The 18,885-nt window shown below is 50.7% G+C and overlaps 1 protein-coding gene across 2 annotated transcripts in view; it reads right to left on the reverse strand.

Moving 5' to 3' along the window:
* The window catches only part of FSTL4 (follistatin like 4), a 435,003-nt gene that overhangs the window by 226,670 nt on the left and 189,448 nt on the right, over positions 1-18,885 (reverse strand). For both annotated transcript variants that reach the window (XM_036848961.1, XM_036848959.1), the window contains exon 4: positions 10,266-10,514. In XM_036848961.1, coding sequence (XP_036704856.1) covers positions 10,266-10,514 — 249 coding nt within the window. The remainder of the gene's footprint in view (positions 1-10,265; positions 10,515-18,885) is intronic.

Raw genomic sequence — 18,885 nt, forward strand, 5'->3', positions numbered from 1 at the left:
GGCACCCATGCCAGCCGCAAGGGGTGCAGGTGAGTCAGGGGGTTGAGAACCAAGAACTGCAGGCGGACCTGCAGGCCTCGCCAGACTCACGTACCCACTGTCTTCCCAGCCACTGGCCCCTTTAACACCTTATGTCCTCAGGGAACAGAAGAACCTGAAAGGGACTCCCTGTGTACAGAAGAGCGAGAAAGCCCTTGCCTCCAGCCTGTCAGTAAGCAGGAAACACTGTCAGGCAGGGACCCAGAGTCAACGTATTTGAGTTGTGGCTGGCCTGACAGCTGCTGAGTTTGTCACACAGATAATTAAATAAACTGCTTGAGCACAGAGATTCAATATGTGGTGTCATTTAGCGGCTGCTACACGGGGGCCTTGATCTTAATTGAAGGTGCAATAGGGGAGAACCTTAAAGAAGTCCCAAATCAACTTCTCGCTCTAGTAACTAAACATTTGACTCCTGATCATCATCCAAAGCCTCCCAAGTTCTGGCCTTAGTTCCATTAAATGGTGCTAAGCAGCCTGAACCAAGGGTCTCCCTCCTCTCCACGCAGGGCCTTCCTTGAGCAGCCTCCTGCGGGGAAGCTTGGGGGGCAGAAGGCTCCATGTGACCCCCTCACCCCACTTCCTTCTCCTTCCCTCCTTCCTCATGCTCCCTCAACACCCACGGATGTGCTCCCCCCACTCCCCCTTTGAGCAGGGTCCTACGTATGAATCTATCACCTCCTTTGCTGGGACCCTGTGATTTGCGTTGCATGGTGGGCCTCCAGCTAGGGCTTCCCATCCTCTCATGTGGGGCCCTCTATGGGACTGTGCGAGCCCTATAACACATAATCATCAATTTGTGCATTCATCTAAGAAATGAATGGAACATCTCCAATAAGCAAAGAATAGAAAGACAAATCACATTTCGCCACTCATAAGGACATCCAAGATAGTGGGAGGACACGCAAGCTAACAAGAAGTTGTAACAGAGGGACGACGCTGCTCTTGCTAGAAGTTCTGATGGCACCTTGGGCAGCTTGGGGCTTATGCAGGAAATCCCCTGGGCCCTATAGGCTTATCTCAGTTAAAGCGTGAACCTAGAAATCCTTGGTGATGAGCTCCTGGACAGGTCGTCTTTTCCAGCCCACAGCACACCCCTCAAGCTTTCTGGGGTGGTGATGAAGAGGGAGGTCCCCTCAAGGCCATCCCTGGGTGAGGGTGGTGGAAATTAGAAAGAAAACATAGCACAGTGGCTAAGAGTTTGGGCTTTCAGTGCTGACAAGGCCCTACCTGGATGATCTGTCCCTTCACCTCTTGGATGTCTCTCCCTTTCTGCACTCTGCTCCAGCAACCCTGGTCCCCTTTTTGATCTCCAAAAGTGCCAGGAGACCTCTCACACCAGGGTCTTTGCATCTGCTATTTCTTCCGCTGGGATGCTCTTGCCCCAGCTATTCAAATGCCTCCCTCCCTGACCTCCCAGCCTCCTTCAGGCCTTTGCTCAAAAGTCACTTCTCATGTTAGATGTTCTCACTAACTTCTTTCCCTGTCTTCCTCTTCTCTGGCACTTGTCACCACCTAAGACACCTCATCTCCTGTTTACTGTCTCCCCCATAAGACTGTATGCTCCACGAGGGCAGGAACCCTGTCTGTTTGTGCACTGCTGTATCCCCAGTGCCCAGAGTAGACCCGACTCATAGGAAGTGTATGTTCCTTGGATGAACGGATGAAAGGGTTCAAGCAGGAGAGCACACGGTCAGAGTTACCTCTTGGAGGGTTCACTCTTAAAGCCACATGAAAGGTGGGTTTGAAGAAATATCTGACCAGGAGCTGGGAGAACAAGTAGGGGGCCTGGGAAGAGTCAGAGGGGCAGGGGCTGGACCAGGAAGACTGATGGACACCCATGTAGGACAGATGTAGTAAGACCAGACCTGGAAAGTGCCACCTGGACTTGGCATTTACAAGGATACGGTGTTCTTAATGGGGACAAGAGCCAGGCGCAGGCCTTGGTGGGCAGAGTGCCAGGGAGCTGGGAAAGCGGAGGCGGCCAGTGCAGGCAAGGCTTCAGGTGCCTGGGAGAGAAGGAGGGGAGAGGTGAAATGGTGCCTTGAGGGATGCTGGGATGAGGCCGGCTCTTTGTGCTGTAGGGTGAAAGAGTGTGAGCCTGTCAGTGGACACAGAGAAGGAAGGGCTGGAATAAGAGGGAGTGGGTGCTGGGAAAGAACAGGGAACATTGTGGGGGGCCTCAGAGACTGCAACCCGTTTCCGTAAGTGAAATCAGTGCAGTGCGAGACTTTCTCAGCTCAATAACTTATTAGCAATTTTTAATTACTGGAATGTATTTAAAGTGTGGTGGTTCTGTGAAGCACACCACACGTGCTGAACTGACAGCATTCTTGCGTACTTGCAGGGTGCTCATGTCAGGACATTGTCTTGCACAAAACCTAGAGGAAATATCCAGAGGGGACACATGTTTAAGTCATGTTTCTTGATCCTGGAAGCAGATACTATAAATGGGATGACTGCGACCTGAAGGCCACTGTGCTGGAAGGCTGTTGGTGACGCACTGATGACGGCAGAAGCTACGGAGGAGGCTGCAAGAAGGAGATGGTCCGTGAAGACTCCCATTGGTCCTTGAGATCTTGGGGTGTCTCTGGCTAGAGCAGCCCCACACAGTGGCCCAGAGAGTGGGGGTGCTGGGGACTAGACCCCGACCTGTTTTTGGCTGTTAATTCCATAATGTCAGGCCTGGCATCCTGATCATACTGGTACCCTCAGGTCCTGCACAGCCTTGGCACCCAGTGGACATTCAACAACATCTCTATCTCTTCAGCAAGTGGTGTTGGGAAAGCTGGACAGCTGCATGTAAATCAATGAAGCTAGAACACACCCTCATATCATACATAAAAATAAACTCAAAATGGCTTAAAGACTGAAATACAAGACATGACACCATAAAGCTCCTAGAAGAGAACACAGGCAAAACATTCTCTGACATAAATTGCACCAATGTTTTCTTTGGTCAGTCTCCCAAGGCAATAGAAATAAAAACAAAAATAAACAAATGGGATCTAATCAAACTTATAAGCTTTTGCACAGCAAAGGAAACCATAAACAAAATGAAAAGACAACCTATGGACTGGGAGGAAATATTTGCAAATGATGCGACCGATAAGGGTTTAATTTCCAAAATATACAAACAGCTCCTACAATTCAATAACGAAAAAACAAACAACCCAATTGAAAAATGGGCAGAAGACCTAAATAGACATTTCTCCAAAGAAGACATATAGACGTTCAATAGGCACATGAAAAGATGCTCATCATCTCTAATTATTAGAGAAATGCAAATCAAAACAACAATGAGGTGCCATCTCACACAAGTCAGAATGGCCATCATTAAAAAGTCTACAAATAATAAATGCTGGAGGGGGTGTGGAGAAAAGGGAACCCTCCTACACTGTTGGTGGGAATGTAAACTGGTACAACCATTATGGAGAACAGTATGGAGGTTCCTCAAAAACTGAAAATAGAATTGCCATATGATCCAGCAATCCCATTCCTGGGCATGTATCCAGGCAAAACTATAATTCAAAAAGATACACGCACCCCTATGTTCATAGCAGCACTATTTACAATAGCCAGGACACAGAAACAGCCTAAATGTCCATTGACAGATGAATGGATAAAGAAGATGTGGTACATATATACAATGGAATACTACTCAGCCATAAAAAAGAATGAAATAATGCCATTTGCAGGAACATGGATGTAACTAGAGATTATCATACTAAGTGAAGTAAGTCAGAAAGAGAAAGACAAATACCATATATCACTTATATGTGGAATCTAAAATACTACACAAATGAATATCTATGAGACAAAAATAGACCCACAAATATAGAGAACAGACTTGTGGTTGCCAAGGGGGAGTGGGGTGGGGGAGGGAAGGACTGGGAGTTTGGGATGAGCAGATGCAAACTAGTATATACAGGATGGATGAACAACAAGGTTCTACTGTATAGCACAGGGAACTATATTAAATATTCTGTGATAAACCATAATGGAAAAGAATATGAAAAAGAATATACAGATGTATAACTGAGTCGCTTTGCTGTACACATGACATTGTAGATCAACTAAACTTCAATAAAATTAAAAAAAAACCCCAATATCTCTGAAGCTAGACAGCTTGGTGGCAAATGGCCACATCCCCCTGTGTGGAGCTCAAAGTGAAGGACAGGAAGGGTACAGAGAGATTCCTTTGCAAGGGCTGGGGAAGCAGCAGCGGCCTTTGGACAGAATGCAGGTGGGGCCAGGAGTGGAAGGACAATTGGAAGAAACTGGAAACAGGTGGGGGGCTGGAGAGAAAGTAGAGGCCAGTGCCCAGAGGCCAGAGCAAACTAACAGTGGGCATGCCCCAGAGGCTCTGCGGCTTCATCTCCAGGCTCCTCTGGCAGCTCTGGGAGATGCTGAGTTTCCCACTCCTTCCTCAGGGGAGAGGAAGTGGTCTGGTGCTCTGGTGTGCAGAGGCCCTGTGGGTTCAGGATGACTGAGCCAGCTCTCCTGGAGAAGCTCCCAGCTGGGCCTCTTGCTGACCTGCACAGCACGGAGGCCCCGCCCAGCAGCAGAGGCCTTTCCACTGACCATGGCTCCTGAGTCCTCCCTCCACAAAGTCTCCTGGGGGAAAAGGATAATGCAGTCACATCTGCTGTGAACATGCCTTGCTGGGACGGAATTAAAAAGAGCCCCGAAGCTGGGGGTGATTATGAAGGGTGGGCTGTAGCGGCAGAGCCTGTGGAACTTGGGGCAGGTACTCACCCTCTCAGGACCTCTGGTTTCCCATCTGGGAAACGGGAAAGCTGGACTATCTTATCTGACACTCAGTCAGCTTGAGTTCAAATTACCTAGGTTGGCACACAGGCCTCACGCTTACCCACTTGTCTGCATTCACCTGTAGTCTCCGTCACCATCCGCCCCCGCCCCCGCCCCCAGGACCTGCATCTGAATCACCTGCCCTGTCCCGTCTGCACCCTAGGATGCCCTCACTCACCTTTCAAGATTCACCTCAAATGTCTCTTCTCCAGCTCCCTCCCCAGACATTCCCCTTCTCATCCTCTGGTGGACCAATCCCTCCCTCGGGCTCAGCTGACAGTTCCTGAGAGCCTTCCATGCATTCCAGAAACTTCCTCTAGGCCTGGAATCAGGAGCTCTTGGTTCTTCTCTTCCATCTCTACTAGCTCACGGGGTGAACTTGGATGACTCACTGCATCTCTTTTCAAAAAGCAAGGCCTACTTATAGGACAGGAATAGAGACACAGATGTAGAGAACAGGTATGTGGACACAGGGTGGGAAGGGGAGGCTGGGATGAACTGGGAGATTAGGTTTGACATAAATACACTACCATGTGTAAAATAGATAGCTAGTGGGAACCTGCTGTATAGCTCAGGGAGCTCAGCTCGGTGCTCTGGGATGACCTAGATGGGGGGGGAAAGTGGGGGAGGGAGGTTGAAGAGGGAGGGGATGTAGGTATGCATATAGCTGGTTTACTTCATTGTACAGCAGAAAGTAACACAACATTGTAAAGCAATTTTACTCTAATTAAAAAAAAAAACAAGGCAGTTGGAGAAGCTGATAGAAGTTTGATCATTTGGAGGTCAAATTCCAGTCATTCATTAAATCCACATGGAGAACAAATGTTCTTCTCTCCCCTTGTTCACAGAACATCCACACCCCTGACCTCTAAGCCCATATCCAGCGTGGTCACATATGGGCAGGGTTCTTACAGCCTCCTGTGTCTGCCTCTCGACTGTGCCCTGATGTTTGCAATGACAACACCATCCTCTGGAGTGCTGCTGACACTGCTTAGAGAAGAGCGCTCATGATGTGACTGGCACTGCTCATTTTATGCTCGCGACACCATGAGGTAGGCGCTATCATCATTCCCATCTTACAGACGCAGTAAGTGAGACAGAGCTTATGTGCCTTCTCCAAGGCGATGTGGAATGGCCCCATGGCTGACCTAAGGCCGGTGCCTTTGGTCCTGTGCCACCTGCTCCCTCAGCATGGGCCTCTCCGCAGGCCCCGGCACCTCCCTGCTGTAGGGACCGCTCCAGCAGGGTGAAGCCAAATCCCCTAGGATGCCTGCCACCACCAACACGGCCCTGCGCCCACTGCTCCCACACCGTGGGACGCCGAGTCTCTCTGGGGCTGGGCCGATACAGCTGGGAATGTGAGTAGCTCTCCCTGGCAGGGCAGAGGAGACTTGTCAAAGTGTGGAAATGCCCTGGAGGCATGGGACTCAATTTATGTTTCTGAAGCAGTAAGATGCAAAGTAACAACAACAACTAAATAAATACCCAAAAGAAGAAAAGAAGTCTTTGGCAGCAAGACCTATCTGCTCTGCTAACTTGTAACAGAAGTTTGGGTTTTTATTCCTGTGTTTAGTAACACTTAAGAAAAAAAGGTTTATTAGTGAGTCTATAGTATGTTTAATTTTTAAAATAAAAAGTGGCAATTATTTCCTCTGATTTCATAAGCCTGGGAATTCCCCTCTGAAGCACCAAAGCGTACCTACAAATTCCATGCAGGATGAGGAAGCTTAATGGCCTGTTTAGAACTGAAACCCTAACAAGCTTCTTTCTTCCATAATTTCGTGGTTTGTTTGGAAAACTGCCCAACTATGACACTATCATCTGGGATAATACAAGCCAGGCGTGGTGAGTGATAGCTGAGTGGCAAGCTTGTCTTCTCCAACAGTGTAGGAAATAAAGCGTGAATTCAGAACTGAGTCAGAAAAATCATTTAAAAAGTGCCAGCTAGTACACAAATAGGAATGCCATGTCACAAGATAACTTTTAAGACACAAACTCTAGAAGAATTTAAAGGTCCAGAGAAATCCACCTACTATCTTGGTGTTCATTGGTAATATTTGGTACCGAGGACAAATGTGACTCTAATTTTGCCCCAAAGAGAAGGGGAGACCGTATCCCACCTCCCTTGTCCCCCTGACTTTCAGCAAGTGAGACCCTGCTTGGAACGTCAGGACTGCTGGTATGGAAGCTGCCAACACCCGCTGAAGCAAGGCTGCTGAGTTTAGTTTTGATTTTCTCACCGGCTAATGATCCCTAAATGATGCTGTATTTCATTCTGTATTCACAGTATCCCATTGCCATAGCAACAGGAATGTGATACCACAAGTTTTCTTGCACATGGGCTTTGAATGCTGCCTCTCCTCCCTGGCAGAGGGGTTAGTGTCATGTCCCCAGGCGGTACCCCTGAGAACCCCCTCTGCACCCCAGTGAGGGCTCAGGGGCTCTGGTGGCAGAGCAAGTGCTCTGAACTGTGGTGGCCTCGCCTAGGAACCCACCACCACATCCCCGTCCCCCTCGCTCTACGTGCTCCAACCCCATAAGGACGGTCCTAATATAGTGACTTCTGGGGGCAGAGAAAGCCCCAGAGAGTGAAGTCATAACTTCTCTTTGTAAAGCTGGTAGGAAAAGACAGTGAAACATTATGATTTTAGAATTTTTGTTTGCACGGGAAAAAGGTGTTTTTAAGTTTCCTGGATCAACAACTCCCTGGAAATTTGGGATGAAAGACAAATCGTCATCAGTGGCACTCAAGATGGCATTAAATACTCTGCTGCCATCTTGGGGTGAGGACTGAAGGAAGCTGTCCTTTATACCCACCAGCCTTTTTCCTAAGAATCCCATCCTGCTTGCCCCCCAGCCCTCTGTCAATCCATTACTGCCCGCTCCCCACTGGAGCCATGGTTCTGGCGAAGATGGAGAAGTGCGCTCCCAAAGCACCCTCCTAGGCCTGGCTGCCTCCGCGCCCTCCAAGGCCCTGGGACCAGTGAACAGGTCTCTACTGCTTGCTGGGCATTCCCTATGGAAACGCTAGAGAAGGAGAGACTGGCTGGCCTCCTGCCTAGGAACTGGAGCTGATACTGAACCAGAGGCAGTGAAGCCTTCTCCATGGGGTCCAGACGGGGCCAGGGTTGCAGACGGGGGAGCCGTAGCCCCTGGTGGGCATCTCCAGGATAGCCTGAGGGCCTGACTCTTAGCACCTTCCTCTCCCACTCTCCATCTACCTGCAAGTCATCCGGGCCCAAGACCTGCTGGTCAGAACCCTTGTTCCTGCCTCTGCATTCCCCTCACAGCTTGTGCACCTCTCTGCTCCAGGCCTGAGGCCACACTGAATTAGATAAATGATGACAACAGGTGTCATTAATACCCAACACACGTGTAACATACCCGGCCCACGCTAAGTGGTCTCTGTGCTGCATCTCCTTTATTTTTCTCCACGGAGCAGGTGGGAACTGCCAATAGCCCCTTTTACAGCCGAGGAAAAGGCCCAGAGAGGCGGAGTCATGCACCCAAGGTCACAGAGCTGGGCTGCAAACCCAGGTCCCTCTGGGACTTTGCAGGTACCCCTTTCCACCGAAAAGGGATCTTTTGCAGAGCGGCTCTGTCTGCCACTCAAGTGGGTGGGAATTCACAAAATCGGTGAAAAACCCAACGAATCAGAAGGATTCGGTGGATAAATTCAATCAGCACGAAGCAGAACCAAGACCTAATCTGCCTGCCCCTCCCGCACGCTCTCCAGCTCTCCCCCAGCACCCTTCACCGCGGCAGGTTTTGTGGTGGGTGATTTTCCCTCACGTGACGTAAGAAATGCTGTTTGAATAACCAATGGTGAGGGAGGCCGTGCACACTCTGATGCAGAAATAAAAACCTTTAGAAAGATGCAAGTTGGGGGATACTGGAAACTGGAGAATGGAACGTCAGTCTATAAAATTCAACATGGCCAATAAGGCTGGAGCAAGTGGTCAAGTGTTTTAGTGCTCACGGCTGCTGAGGTATCGGCAGGCCTGGGCTGGGCAGGGCTTCCAGGCCTCGGACATTTTTCCTGGGCTCATTTTGTCTTGATTCCACATTGGGCCTCATGACTTCTAAAGCATGTCAGCATTCGTGTCATAAGCATGGCCATGAAAGGGGCCAAGACTCTTCCCATCACAAGATAAACTCAACTTTCTGGAGACCCGCCTGCTCCAGGACCCCGCTGCCTGGGCCCGTGGATGAGGTGGGAAAGCTGCCCTTTCTCGGGGTGCAGAAGGCCCACAGACCTGGACTCCTCCACCGTGAATCCTCCTGTCACATGGTCCTGGCGCCGGTGCAAGTGAGACCAGAGCTCTGCCCTTCCCTCTGGGCGCCCAGGCTCCCAGCTGTGACCACACAGAAGCCCTTTTCTGCCAGTGTCACCAGCACTCTGCAGCGGGGCTCCATTCAGGCTTTCTCCTCCCCTCCCAGCCCTGCCCCACAGCAGGTCTTGGACCTCATGCAGCCCCATGTGGGCTCCCCACCTCCAGCATCCCCCGGCTCGGGCCAGTGGGACTGTTCCCACCTGCCCAAGTGCTGCTTCTGCCATCTCACATCGTCTAATTTATTCATGTGTGGCCATTTGGGTTCAGCATCACAAATATTTCTACAGGCTGTGGCATGCACTATTCATCGGGGCCGCATGGACATGGGAATTTGCGGTCTAGCTCTCATATTCTTGAGCATCTGTGAGTTGTTGACGTCTTGGTGCAAGGCCCTGAGCCAAGTGCTGAGACTATATTCGTGCACCAAGAGCCACGGGCTCTGCCCTTGAGGCTCTTACCATCCATTGGGAGCTGGCACTGCCCCTCTCACTCAAGCCCAGCAGAGGGCATGAACCCTTTGGCCCCAACTCCACGGACACGTTCTGAAGTCCTTGCAGGGCCTTCCTCATCTTGCTCAGAGGCGTTCTGGACAGGCCACGTGACCGCTCTAGGCCAGAGCTGGAGTGCCCAGCATACTGGGAACCACTGGACTGCGGGGTCCATCTGGCCACATTCTACACACAGCATGGTCTCCTGATTCACGAGACACTGTCCAGAGGGGCCAACGTGCTCTCTGCCGCCACCTGGCAGGGCCCATCCTACTCAAGAGACCTGGGCAGTGCCTTTCAGCCTGGTTCCTACTGGACACATGCTCTGCACCAGCCCAGGGCTTCGTGGGCCTCCCTGGCTTCTGCTCTCCCAGGGCCTTCCTCTAAGGGCAGGGGCCTCTGGAGGTGGACACAAACGAACACGCATCACTGAAACACTGCTGCTGCTATGCTGTTAAGGCTCTTTCCTCTTTCTCTTTTTTTAAAAACACATTTAACCTGTAAGACGCAGCACCCAGGTCATTTGTCAGAAGGGCATTAGAAAATCCATGACAAAACCCACGAGCATAGAGGCAGGGAGCCGTGTTCCTACCTTTAAGGAAGCAGTCCTTGCTGCGGACGATGACAATCTTCTTCCCCAGCAGGCAAGCAGCACGGTGGAGCTCACAGTGGTTTTCGTAAACCCTCCCGTCGGAGCCACACACGGGCACGTAGCTGGGACTGCAGGCCTCCAGGCACCGGCACTCGGGCTCCCCCGTCTCCCTGCTGAGCGTGCACCTGCTCCCGCGGCTGCAGAACTTCTTCCTGCAGGAGGCCGGCAGCCCACGGTGTCCGGAAAGCCCTGCCAGGCACACAAACACAGGTCAGCTGTGAGCACTCAGGGGTGTGAGGCACGGGCCATCTGTGTGGCTCTTTCAGGCTGTGGTGAGCAGAGGCTGTGAAGCTGAGGCCCGGGGGCTCGGGCGCCCCATGGAGCCCCTGCCCCTCTGGCGGGGGTGCTACGAGCAGTGCCCTGCCGTGTAGAGCCCAGGTTTTTTGGCTGGCTCTCGCCAAACATCTCAGACACAACCCCTGCCCATCCTGGAAGGGAGGAGTAAACAGAGGGCCACACGGAGCTGGCAAAGTACCGATGGACCCTGCTGACTGAGCGGAGGAGGGCTTTCCAAGGGACAGAGGGCTTGAGCCAAGGCTCCCGTAACCACAGCACAGGGAGCATTTGCCTGTCTCTGGGAGGAGACGGTGTGGGTTGGGGGGATAAGGGTAGCAAGGCGTGGTTCTGCCTTATAGACTCAGACAGCCAAGCAGAGGCATTTTGGTCTGATATGTTAGGCACTGGGGAGCCGTGGTGGGGTCTAGGGAGTAAGGAGAAAATGGTACTCTGAAGTGTTCAGGATCGGGGGGCAGCCAAGGCAGGGAGGCCAGAAATTGACCTATTCCTCTGAGGAGAATACAGTTCTCTAGGACACAACAGCAGTGGTGGCACCAGCAGCCTTTGTCCACTGCTCAGTCCTTTCTAGCACAATACTGCAGCCTGCAGCCATGGGCAAGAAGGCTGAGACCATGGAAACAGCAGTTGCTGTGTTCCTTTGGGTCTCACACTTGCCATGTTGTTGTGTGTCTCCTGCACCCAACACATGCCCATAATGATCTCAGGCAGTGGTGTCCAGAGCTCACACACCAAAGCAGCAGGACAGCTGGTAGAGTGGCTTATTGCCGAAAAGGTACACTTACATGGAGGGCCAAAAAAGCATCTACCACCAACGTGACACTCCTCCAAAGAGTCCAGAAAACTGGATGATTGCCACGTGGCATTAATGGCAACAGATAGGAAATTGAGAATTATAAAGGGATATCAAAACGCAAATAATTAAAACATGAATGCAGATTTTATGGCCACAGACATCTTTGCTTTTAAGTTTTAATTAAATCTTCTTCAAAATATTGGCAAGACAGAATGGCCTGGGCCGTCAAGACTGAACTTTCAGCCTCAACACCTACCCCATGGGATTAAAATGCCTAAGGAAAAAAAAAACTTGTTTTTGGTTGAGTCTGTTTTTCATCATTATAGATTTGAAAAGAAAAAGAAAAGTCAGTTATCGGTAGATTAACTACTTGATTCAATAACTCATTTAAATTCCTCCAGCCTTGGCAAGCTGAGAAATATTGACTTTTTCTTGAATCATAATAAACTAGAAGGTCAAAATATCTCTGAGCAGTATAAAAGTGCAGATTGTAAGTGGGCGTGGGAATCTCCTTTATCCACTTTGCTAACTGTTGGCGTGTCACCGCGAAGGCTAGGTGGCATTCACTGGCCCCAGCATGCACCCTCCTGTCAAGGCTGACAGGCGGGAGGGGAGCCAAGGCACTCGGCAGTGGGAGGCTCTGGGCGGGAAGCCCTTCACCCACGGTGTTTATGGCTGCTTTGTCACAGAGTGTGTTTGATTAGTATGATTCTCCTGGGTTATTGGAAAATGGGTTATCCTGGAAAGCACCGGAGGCTACTGGAAGAAACTAACCAGCTCTAAAAATATCAGCCTTTGTTTCTTTCCCAAGTCAATGCCAGGACACAAAGTGCTGCCATTGTATCACTATTTTAATAAACTTCCCTGTGGGATGAGAAGGATACCCACTAGCCACCCCATTTTGAAGAAACAAAGCCCAACTTTCCGAGCCTCTGGTCTTTCAGTTCCTGCTTTGGTGCTTTTGCCCCGGCTGTGCTACCTGCCCAGACTGGGCTCTCTCTGGGTACATCAGCTCCAATGCACCCTTGGGGTCCACTTCCTCCACCAGGTGCCTGCTGCCACCTCCAGTCTGAGGGCCCCTCTCTGAACCCCCTGACCCTGAGAGGGTCTGCCCCACTCTCTGGCCTCAGGACGCCCCACGGATGCAGGGCCTTTGTCTTCTTCAGCCTGCCCCCTCACTCAGGATTTAAGAAACACAATAGTTTTCAAAGCTGTTCGCCCTAACTCTGTTTCGGTGCTTAACCCCCAGGCTAGAAGCTGGGATGGAAAGGTGGAAAGGGCCCCGTATGCAGTGACTGTTCAGGGGTGTATCTCCCTTGCCACCTCCACGTGGGGAGCTGGAGGGATGGAGGCATGAAGGGGAGGCAACTGTCCATAGAGGTGGGCCTTCTCTGGGGTAAAGGGGACTAGGACCAGGAGTGGCAGTGCAGCGAGGCCCTTCAGAGACCACCTAATCCAGTGCAGGCATCAATGGAAGGCCAGTGAGCTGTGGACGGGGGTGGAGAGAATCCTCTCTACCTGATCCTATCCCTTCTGAGACGCCCACATACCCAGGCTGCACCCAACACCTCTGCGGACCAGCGCTGCACGTGGCGCTTCCGACGCCCAGGTTTGATCATGCTGCAGGTATGGCTCTGAGGGCCTCCCCCAGGCTGTGCTCCGAGGGGTCAGTGTTAAGAAAACAGTTGTGCCAACCCGTGCTCATCCGAGTGGCCCAGAGCACTCAGGCTCTCGCTGACGTGGAAATGGACTGTTGGCAAATATTTGATTCCTAATTATTGGCAATTAAGACAAAAGTAGCTTGAAAGCCCTGCATCTGCCCTTCCCAGTCTGTGGCCAGTGGGCCCCCCGACAAGCGGAGAATGCCGTGCATGGGGGCGGCCTGGGGTCCCGACCCCAGCCTCCGAGACGCCGGCCAAGTGTGGTTTCATTAAATGAGCCCCTTGTCACCACTTCCTCCTTGTTATGAAAACAGAATGAATTCCCCCCTCCTACCAGGACGATGATAAAACGGTAATGGGAAAGGTAACCAAGTGAGACTGCCAGCAACTGCCTACAGTATTTATGAGGACGACCATGATGCCTGAAAAAGATATAATGTGCTTAATTTATAGTCATAAAGAAAGTCATTTACCCAGGTTAGAGACTGATCATCTCACCAAATAAGCTGCTTTTCAACACTAATTAAATGTACCGAACATGGTCAGACATGGGAATTGTTACGTGAAAGTGATGGTGGCAGAAGAAACAAGTCCATTTGTACCAGTCGGTGCTAAAGCCTCCCTCTGCAATTCAAATAAGGATTCTCGATTTGACCGCCACAGACCAGGGATCTGCAGGTGGTGGAGGTTAGACGTGGTTGAGTCAAGCCCGTCCGACCCCGGGGGAGGGATCAGAGGGAGCGAGCCTTCCTCCTTCGCCCAGAGCAGGAAGCCTCCTTCCTTGGTTGCTCACCTCTGACCACAGCACAGAGCACAGACAGTTCAGTTATTCTGCCCCCAAACTCTGACTCAGTCTCTGAAACTGGTTCTTCACACAGAGTAAACCAGTGAGCTCTCCCCTCTCAAGGATCGTGCCCTGAATTGCACACAAGGGGAAACCCCTCCGAGTTCCACTTTGGGATGCTAATTCCACTTCGGGCATGTTTGCCCAGGGCAGCATTTCACCTGAGAACTTGCCCTTGGCTTGCCTACTAGGGGAACCCCTCCCCTTTCCCGGCCTGCAGAGGTCATTCTAGGTCTCTGTGGGCGGTGCTGCCTAGGCCCCCTCCAGCCGGCCTCAGTGTCCCAGCAAAGGGCTGGGGCTGAAACGCCCACTACCTCACCCCACCCCTCCACAAAGCCACAGTGAGGTGATGGCTTGGCTCTACGGTGGCTGCACACTCTGCAGGGCCCAAGGCCAAGAAGAGGGGGACGTGGACGCGGAAGACGAGAGGCGACAGGTGCAGCCCCAAGTACCGGCCGCCCTGCACGCTGATGGCCTCACTGCTGCCTGCCGTGAACCCCTGTCTGGCACCGCAGCGGTCTCCAGCTTCTGCAGACAGAAGGTATCTGTACAGGAATGAGGGGCCCACCTGTCAGCAGACATAGCCCCTTACACATAGATTTATATGCTTTATTTTCTGTGCATTGATATGGATCCACCGGGGAGCTGCAGCCCATATCCTGTGTCATGGTCAGGTTCTTTAAAGACCTACAGTGAAGGGTGGTGTGTGTACAGAGGTGTAGCTATGTGGGCTGTATCAGCCAGGGGCTGAAGGTGATGGTCCCAGTACGTGTCCCTACCTCACAGCCCCAGACATGCCCAAGGTGGTCTGGAGACAGAGCGTCTGGTAAACTTTGACTCTGCTTAGCAGAGACCATGCAAGTGCCCTGGAAGTGGCTGCAGAATTTGGGTTTGTGCGAGAGCCAGGCAGAGACCCAGGTCTGCAGCCAGTGCAGTTTCTACACACCAGATGGGGTGGGTGGTAACAACGGGCTGCTTCAGGAGTGCCTGCCGGCCAGCTCTCCAACCACCTATTCATCCAACAAATACTTACGGAGCACCTCCCATGGGCCAGACCCTATTCTAGGTGCTGGGGACACAAGGCAGACTGGGACATTGTCCTCAGGGCACTGATAGTACAGTGCAGGAAGACACACGAGAGCGTGAACAGGCAAACACACACACAAGACAAATGTGGGCTGGGGAAAAGGCCAGGAAGGAGTTAAAAAGGGCGCTGCAGTGGGCCAGCTTTCATCTGAGTCAGGGAAACCTTCTTTTTTTGGTGGGGGGGCTTTCCTTTTACTTTATTTATTTATTTATATTTTTTAACATCTTTACTGCAGTATAATTGCTTTACAATGGTGTGTTAGTTTCTGCTTTATAACAAAGTGAATCAGCTATACATACATATATATCCCCATATCCCCTCCCTCTTGCATCTCCCTCCCTCCCACCCTCCCTATCCCACCCCTCTAGGTGGTCACAAAGCACTGAGCTGATCTCCCTGTGCTATGCGGCTGCTTCCCACTAGCTATCTATTTTATATTTGGTAGTGAATATATGAAACTACCATGCCACTTTCATGCCACTACCATGTCACTTTCCATGCCACTCTCTCACTTTGTCCCAGCTTACCCTTCCCCCTCCCCGTGTCCTCAAGTCCGTTCTCTACATCTGCATCTTTATTCCTGTCCTGCCCCTAGGTTCTTCAGAACCATTTTTTTTTTTTAGATTCCATATATATGTGTTAACATACGGTATTCGTTTTTCTCTTTCTGACTTACTTCACTCTGTATGACAGTCTCTAGGTCCATCTACCTCACTACAAATAACTCAATTTCATTTCTTTTTATGGCTGAGTAATATTACATTGTATATATGTGCCACATCTTCTTTATCCATTCATCTGTCGATGGACACTTAGGTTGCTTCCATGTCCTGGCTATTGTAAATAGAGCTGCAATGAACATTGCGGTACATGACTTTTTTGAATTATGGTTTTCTCAGGGTATATGCCCAGTAGTGGGATTGCTGGGTCGTATGGTAGTTCTGCTTTTAGTTTTTTAAGGAACCTCCATACTGTTCTCCATAGTGGCTGTATCAATTTACATTCCCACCAACAGTGCAAGAGGGTTTCCTTTTCTCCACACCCTCTCCACCATTTATTGTTTGTAGATTTTTTGATGATGGCCATTCTGACTGGTGTGAGGTTATAGCTCATTGTAGTTTTGATTTGCATTTCTCTAATGGTCAGTGATGTTGAGCATCCTTTCATGTGTTTGTTGGCAGTCTGTATATCTTCTTTGGAGAAATGTCTATTTAGGTCTTCTGCCTTGAGAACGTGAGATTTGACCTGAGACCTGAAAGTTAGGTGGCAGAGCCCCGGGGAGAGAACAGCAGCCTGGGGGCCCGGAGCCCTGTGTACAGAGCAAGGGGGCGGCACAGGGAGAGGCCTGGATTGCTCCCAGGCAGACCTCACTGGGGCAGAACCAGTCTGTAGAGTCAAATTTGCCGCCTTGCCCAGCTGTACCCCTGGGGAAGTGGGGTGACTCTCGTTCCCTGGAAGCCTGCAGTCAGCTCTTGGGAACTGAGTGTTGGAGGGAGGCCCCATCTCCTGGCATTCAACACTCCTAGCTCCACGCCTGGCTGAAAGGGCCCGTCCTCAAACACTCCCACAGGCCACAAGGCTCTTAGCACCTCACAGGCTGCTGGTGGGGACGAGAAAAGCTCTCCTGGTCTCAGCACTGGCCCCCTTGGTGGCAACCTCCATATTCTCTGGGTGACCTGAGTATTGCGGCTGCCCTGGGTCCACCTCTGCCCTGCAAAGTCTCATTCACACTCAAGGGTTGGAAAGAGAATCTGCAATTCCTCCCAGGGAGATGTGCATTTCCAGTAGTACCCAGCCAGGGGGGCTGTTGCTTAAAGTAACTCCTAGTTACTGAGTAAACGGTAAACTCCTGTTTACTGAGGCGTGCCAATGGCCAGGCACCATGCCTAACACTTACATGAGCTCATCTAATCCTCATTTCATCCTTGTAACAGCCCTGTGAAGTAGACACACAGGCCTCACTCTGAATGTATTTGTGGCATGTATATGTGCCCATTTTACAGACTGGGAAATATGAGTCAAGCAGTGACATGCCTATGGTCAGAGAGCAAGTAGGTTGTAGGTGGTGCAGCCTATATTTGAATGAGTCTCACCCCAAATCCCTCGGACTTGGGATAATCTGCTCAGTCAGGAATACGATCCCTGCCTCAAGGAACTCAGGCCAGGAGGGTTCAGATGTCCATAGTCTGAGCTTCTCCAACATCAGGACACATACAAATGTCAGCAGTTCTGGCCAGTAGGCTTTCTGCTGCTCACACAAGAACATGCAGCTAGGAGGCCAATTTAGCAAATTCTCTGAGGGCTGGAGGTTTACAGAGTCACAGGAGGAAGTGCTGCTTGGATCTTCGAACATCGAATCCCAAACCCACTTCTCAAGCATGGACACCGGGTCCGCGACCCCCTCCCTCCATTATGATGTCTCTCAGCTTCAGTGGCCCCCTGCCCCCCTCCTCTGGGCTTTTCCCCTGAAATTGTTCAGGTGACTAGTGGGCAGACGTGATGTTCTCTCAGTGACCACACAGCACAGCCTAAGCCGAGACCACTGTGTGCTTCATGAAAATGGAAGTTTGACCAGCTCAGAAACACGTGATCAATTTTCCAGCTCCCAAAGCTTAACAGAAACATATGATTACCCATCGCTGGAAGATAACTTAACCTGTTCTGTGTATGGCTCACAGATACTAAATTAAGGTCTGACAAATTGGCTTCAAAACACACCACTAAGTCAAAGCCAGAAATGCCTGGCACACGGAGAGAGGAAGGAGGACCTTTAACCCTCAGCGGGCTCTCAGTTCTGCCTGAGGAATTTGATTCTAACCAATTCTGCATCAAACCAAAGCACAGAGTAGGATGCTACACACTGTCCAATGCCCCTGGGCAGGGCTTCTGGAGGCAGTTATTTCCAGTCAGGGGTGAAGAACATAAGTGCCAAAGTATACTTTCCAAAAACTTGAAAACAGGACTCTGATGAGAATACAAAATGAGCAAGTGTTAAAGATTTATTCAACTCAGTAATGAGGGACCTGCAGGAGGGTGAAGCTGGTTCAAAGGAGAGTTGGAGGAGGTATACAGGCATTGGAGAGAGAAGGTGGGATGACATAGCCAGGAGAGGCACACCACCGGGTAATGACCTACAGGGCAAGAACACCATACCGTTTGGGGGTTATTTTTTCCACCAGAAAGAAATAGTTTGCATCGTTACTGGAAACAAATCTGTAAGTTAATTAACATGTAACTGCATAGTCTGGGCCTTTAATTCACACAAAATAGTGAGTTGAACAAAGACACAACTCCCTATCATGGATCAGTATATCATTTTCATACTGCTAAAACATGTTCCCATATGACACGGGGAGAACTTGCCACCCTCCCTTGTCCTTATTCCCAAGCTCTGGATACTTTTCCCAATGCCACAAAGTGCCTACAGATGTCATCTGAGTCGGCTGTCAGGACTTTCACCCTTGCCTCCTACCTGGGGCAGCTCCTTCCTCTGGAGCCCCCAGCCTCACAAAAGACCCCAGAGGGAGGAAATGAGACCCCGAACCACTGAGCTCAGCGCTGCTGAACTCTCACGTGCCGAAAGGCACCTGGTGTGGGAGGGTGAGAACAAGCTTCAGCCGGTCGGGTGCGAGTGAACCCACCCTAGTGCTCACGTGAACCCTGAACCACATCTGGCTTTCAAGCAACCCGTGGTTAAACCTTACATTGACCCTGCCCTGGGCTCCTGGCCTTGTTAGCCGTGTGATTCCAGGCAAGTTCCCCACCCTCTTTTCCCTCTAATTTAAAAATGAGGATAACAATGGTTTGCCCTTCACAGGATTTTTTTTTTTTTGAGGATTAAATGCGCTGACTCATGTGAAGGGCTTGGCACACAGTAA

Source organism: Balaenoptera musculus, chromosome 3 (assembly GCF_009873245.2).
Source record: "Balaenoptera musculus isolate JJ_BM4_2016_0621 chromosome 3, mBalMus1.pri.v3, whole genome shotgun sequence".
Lineage (NCBI taxonomy): Eukaryota > Metazoa > Chordata > Mammalia > Artiodactyla > Balaenopteridae > Balaenoptera > Balaenoptera musculus.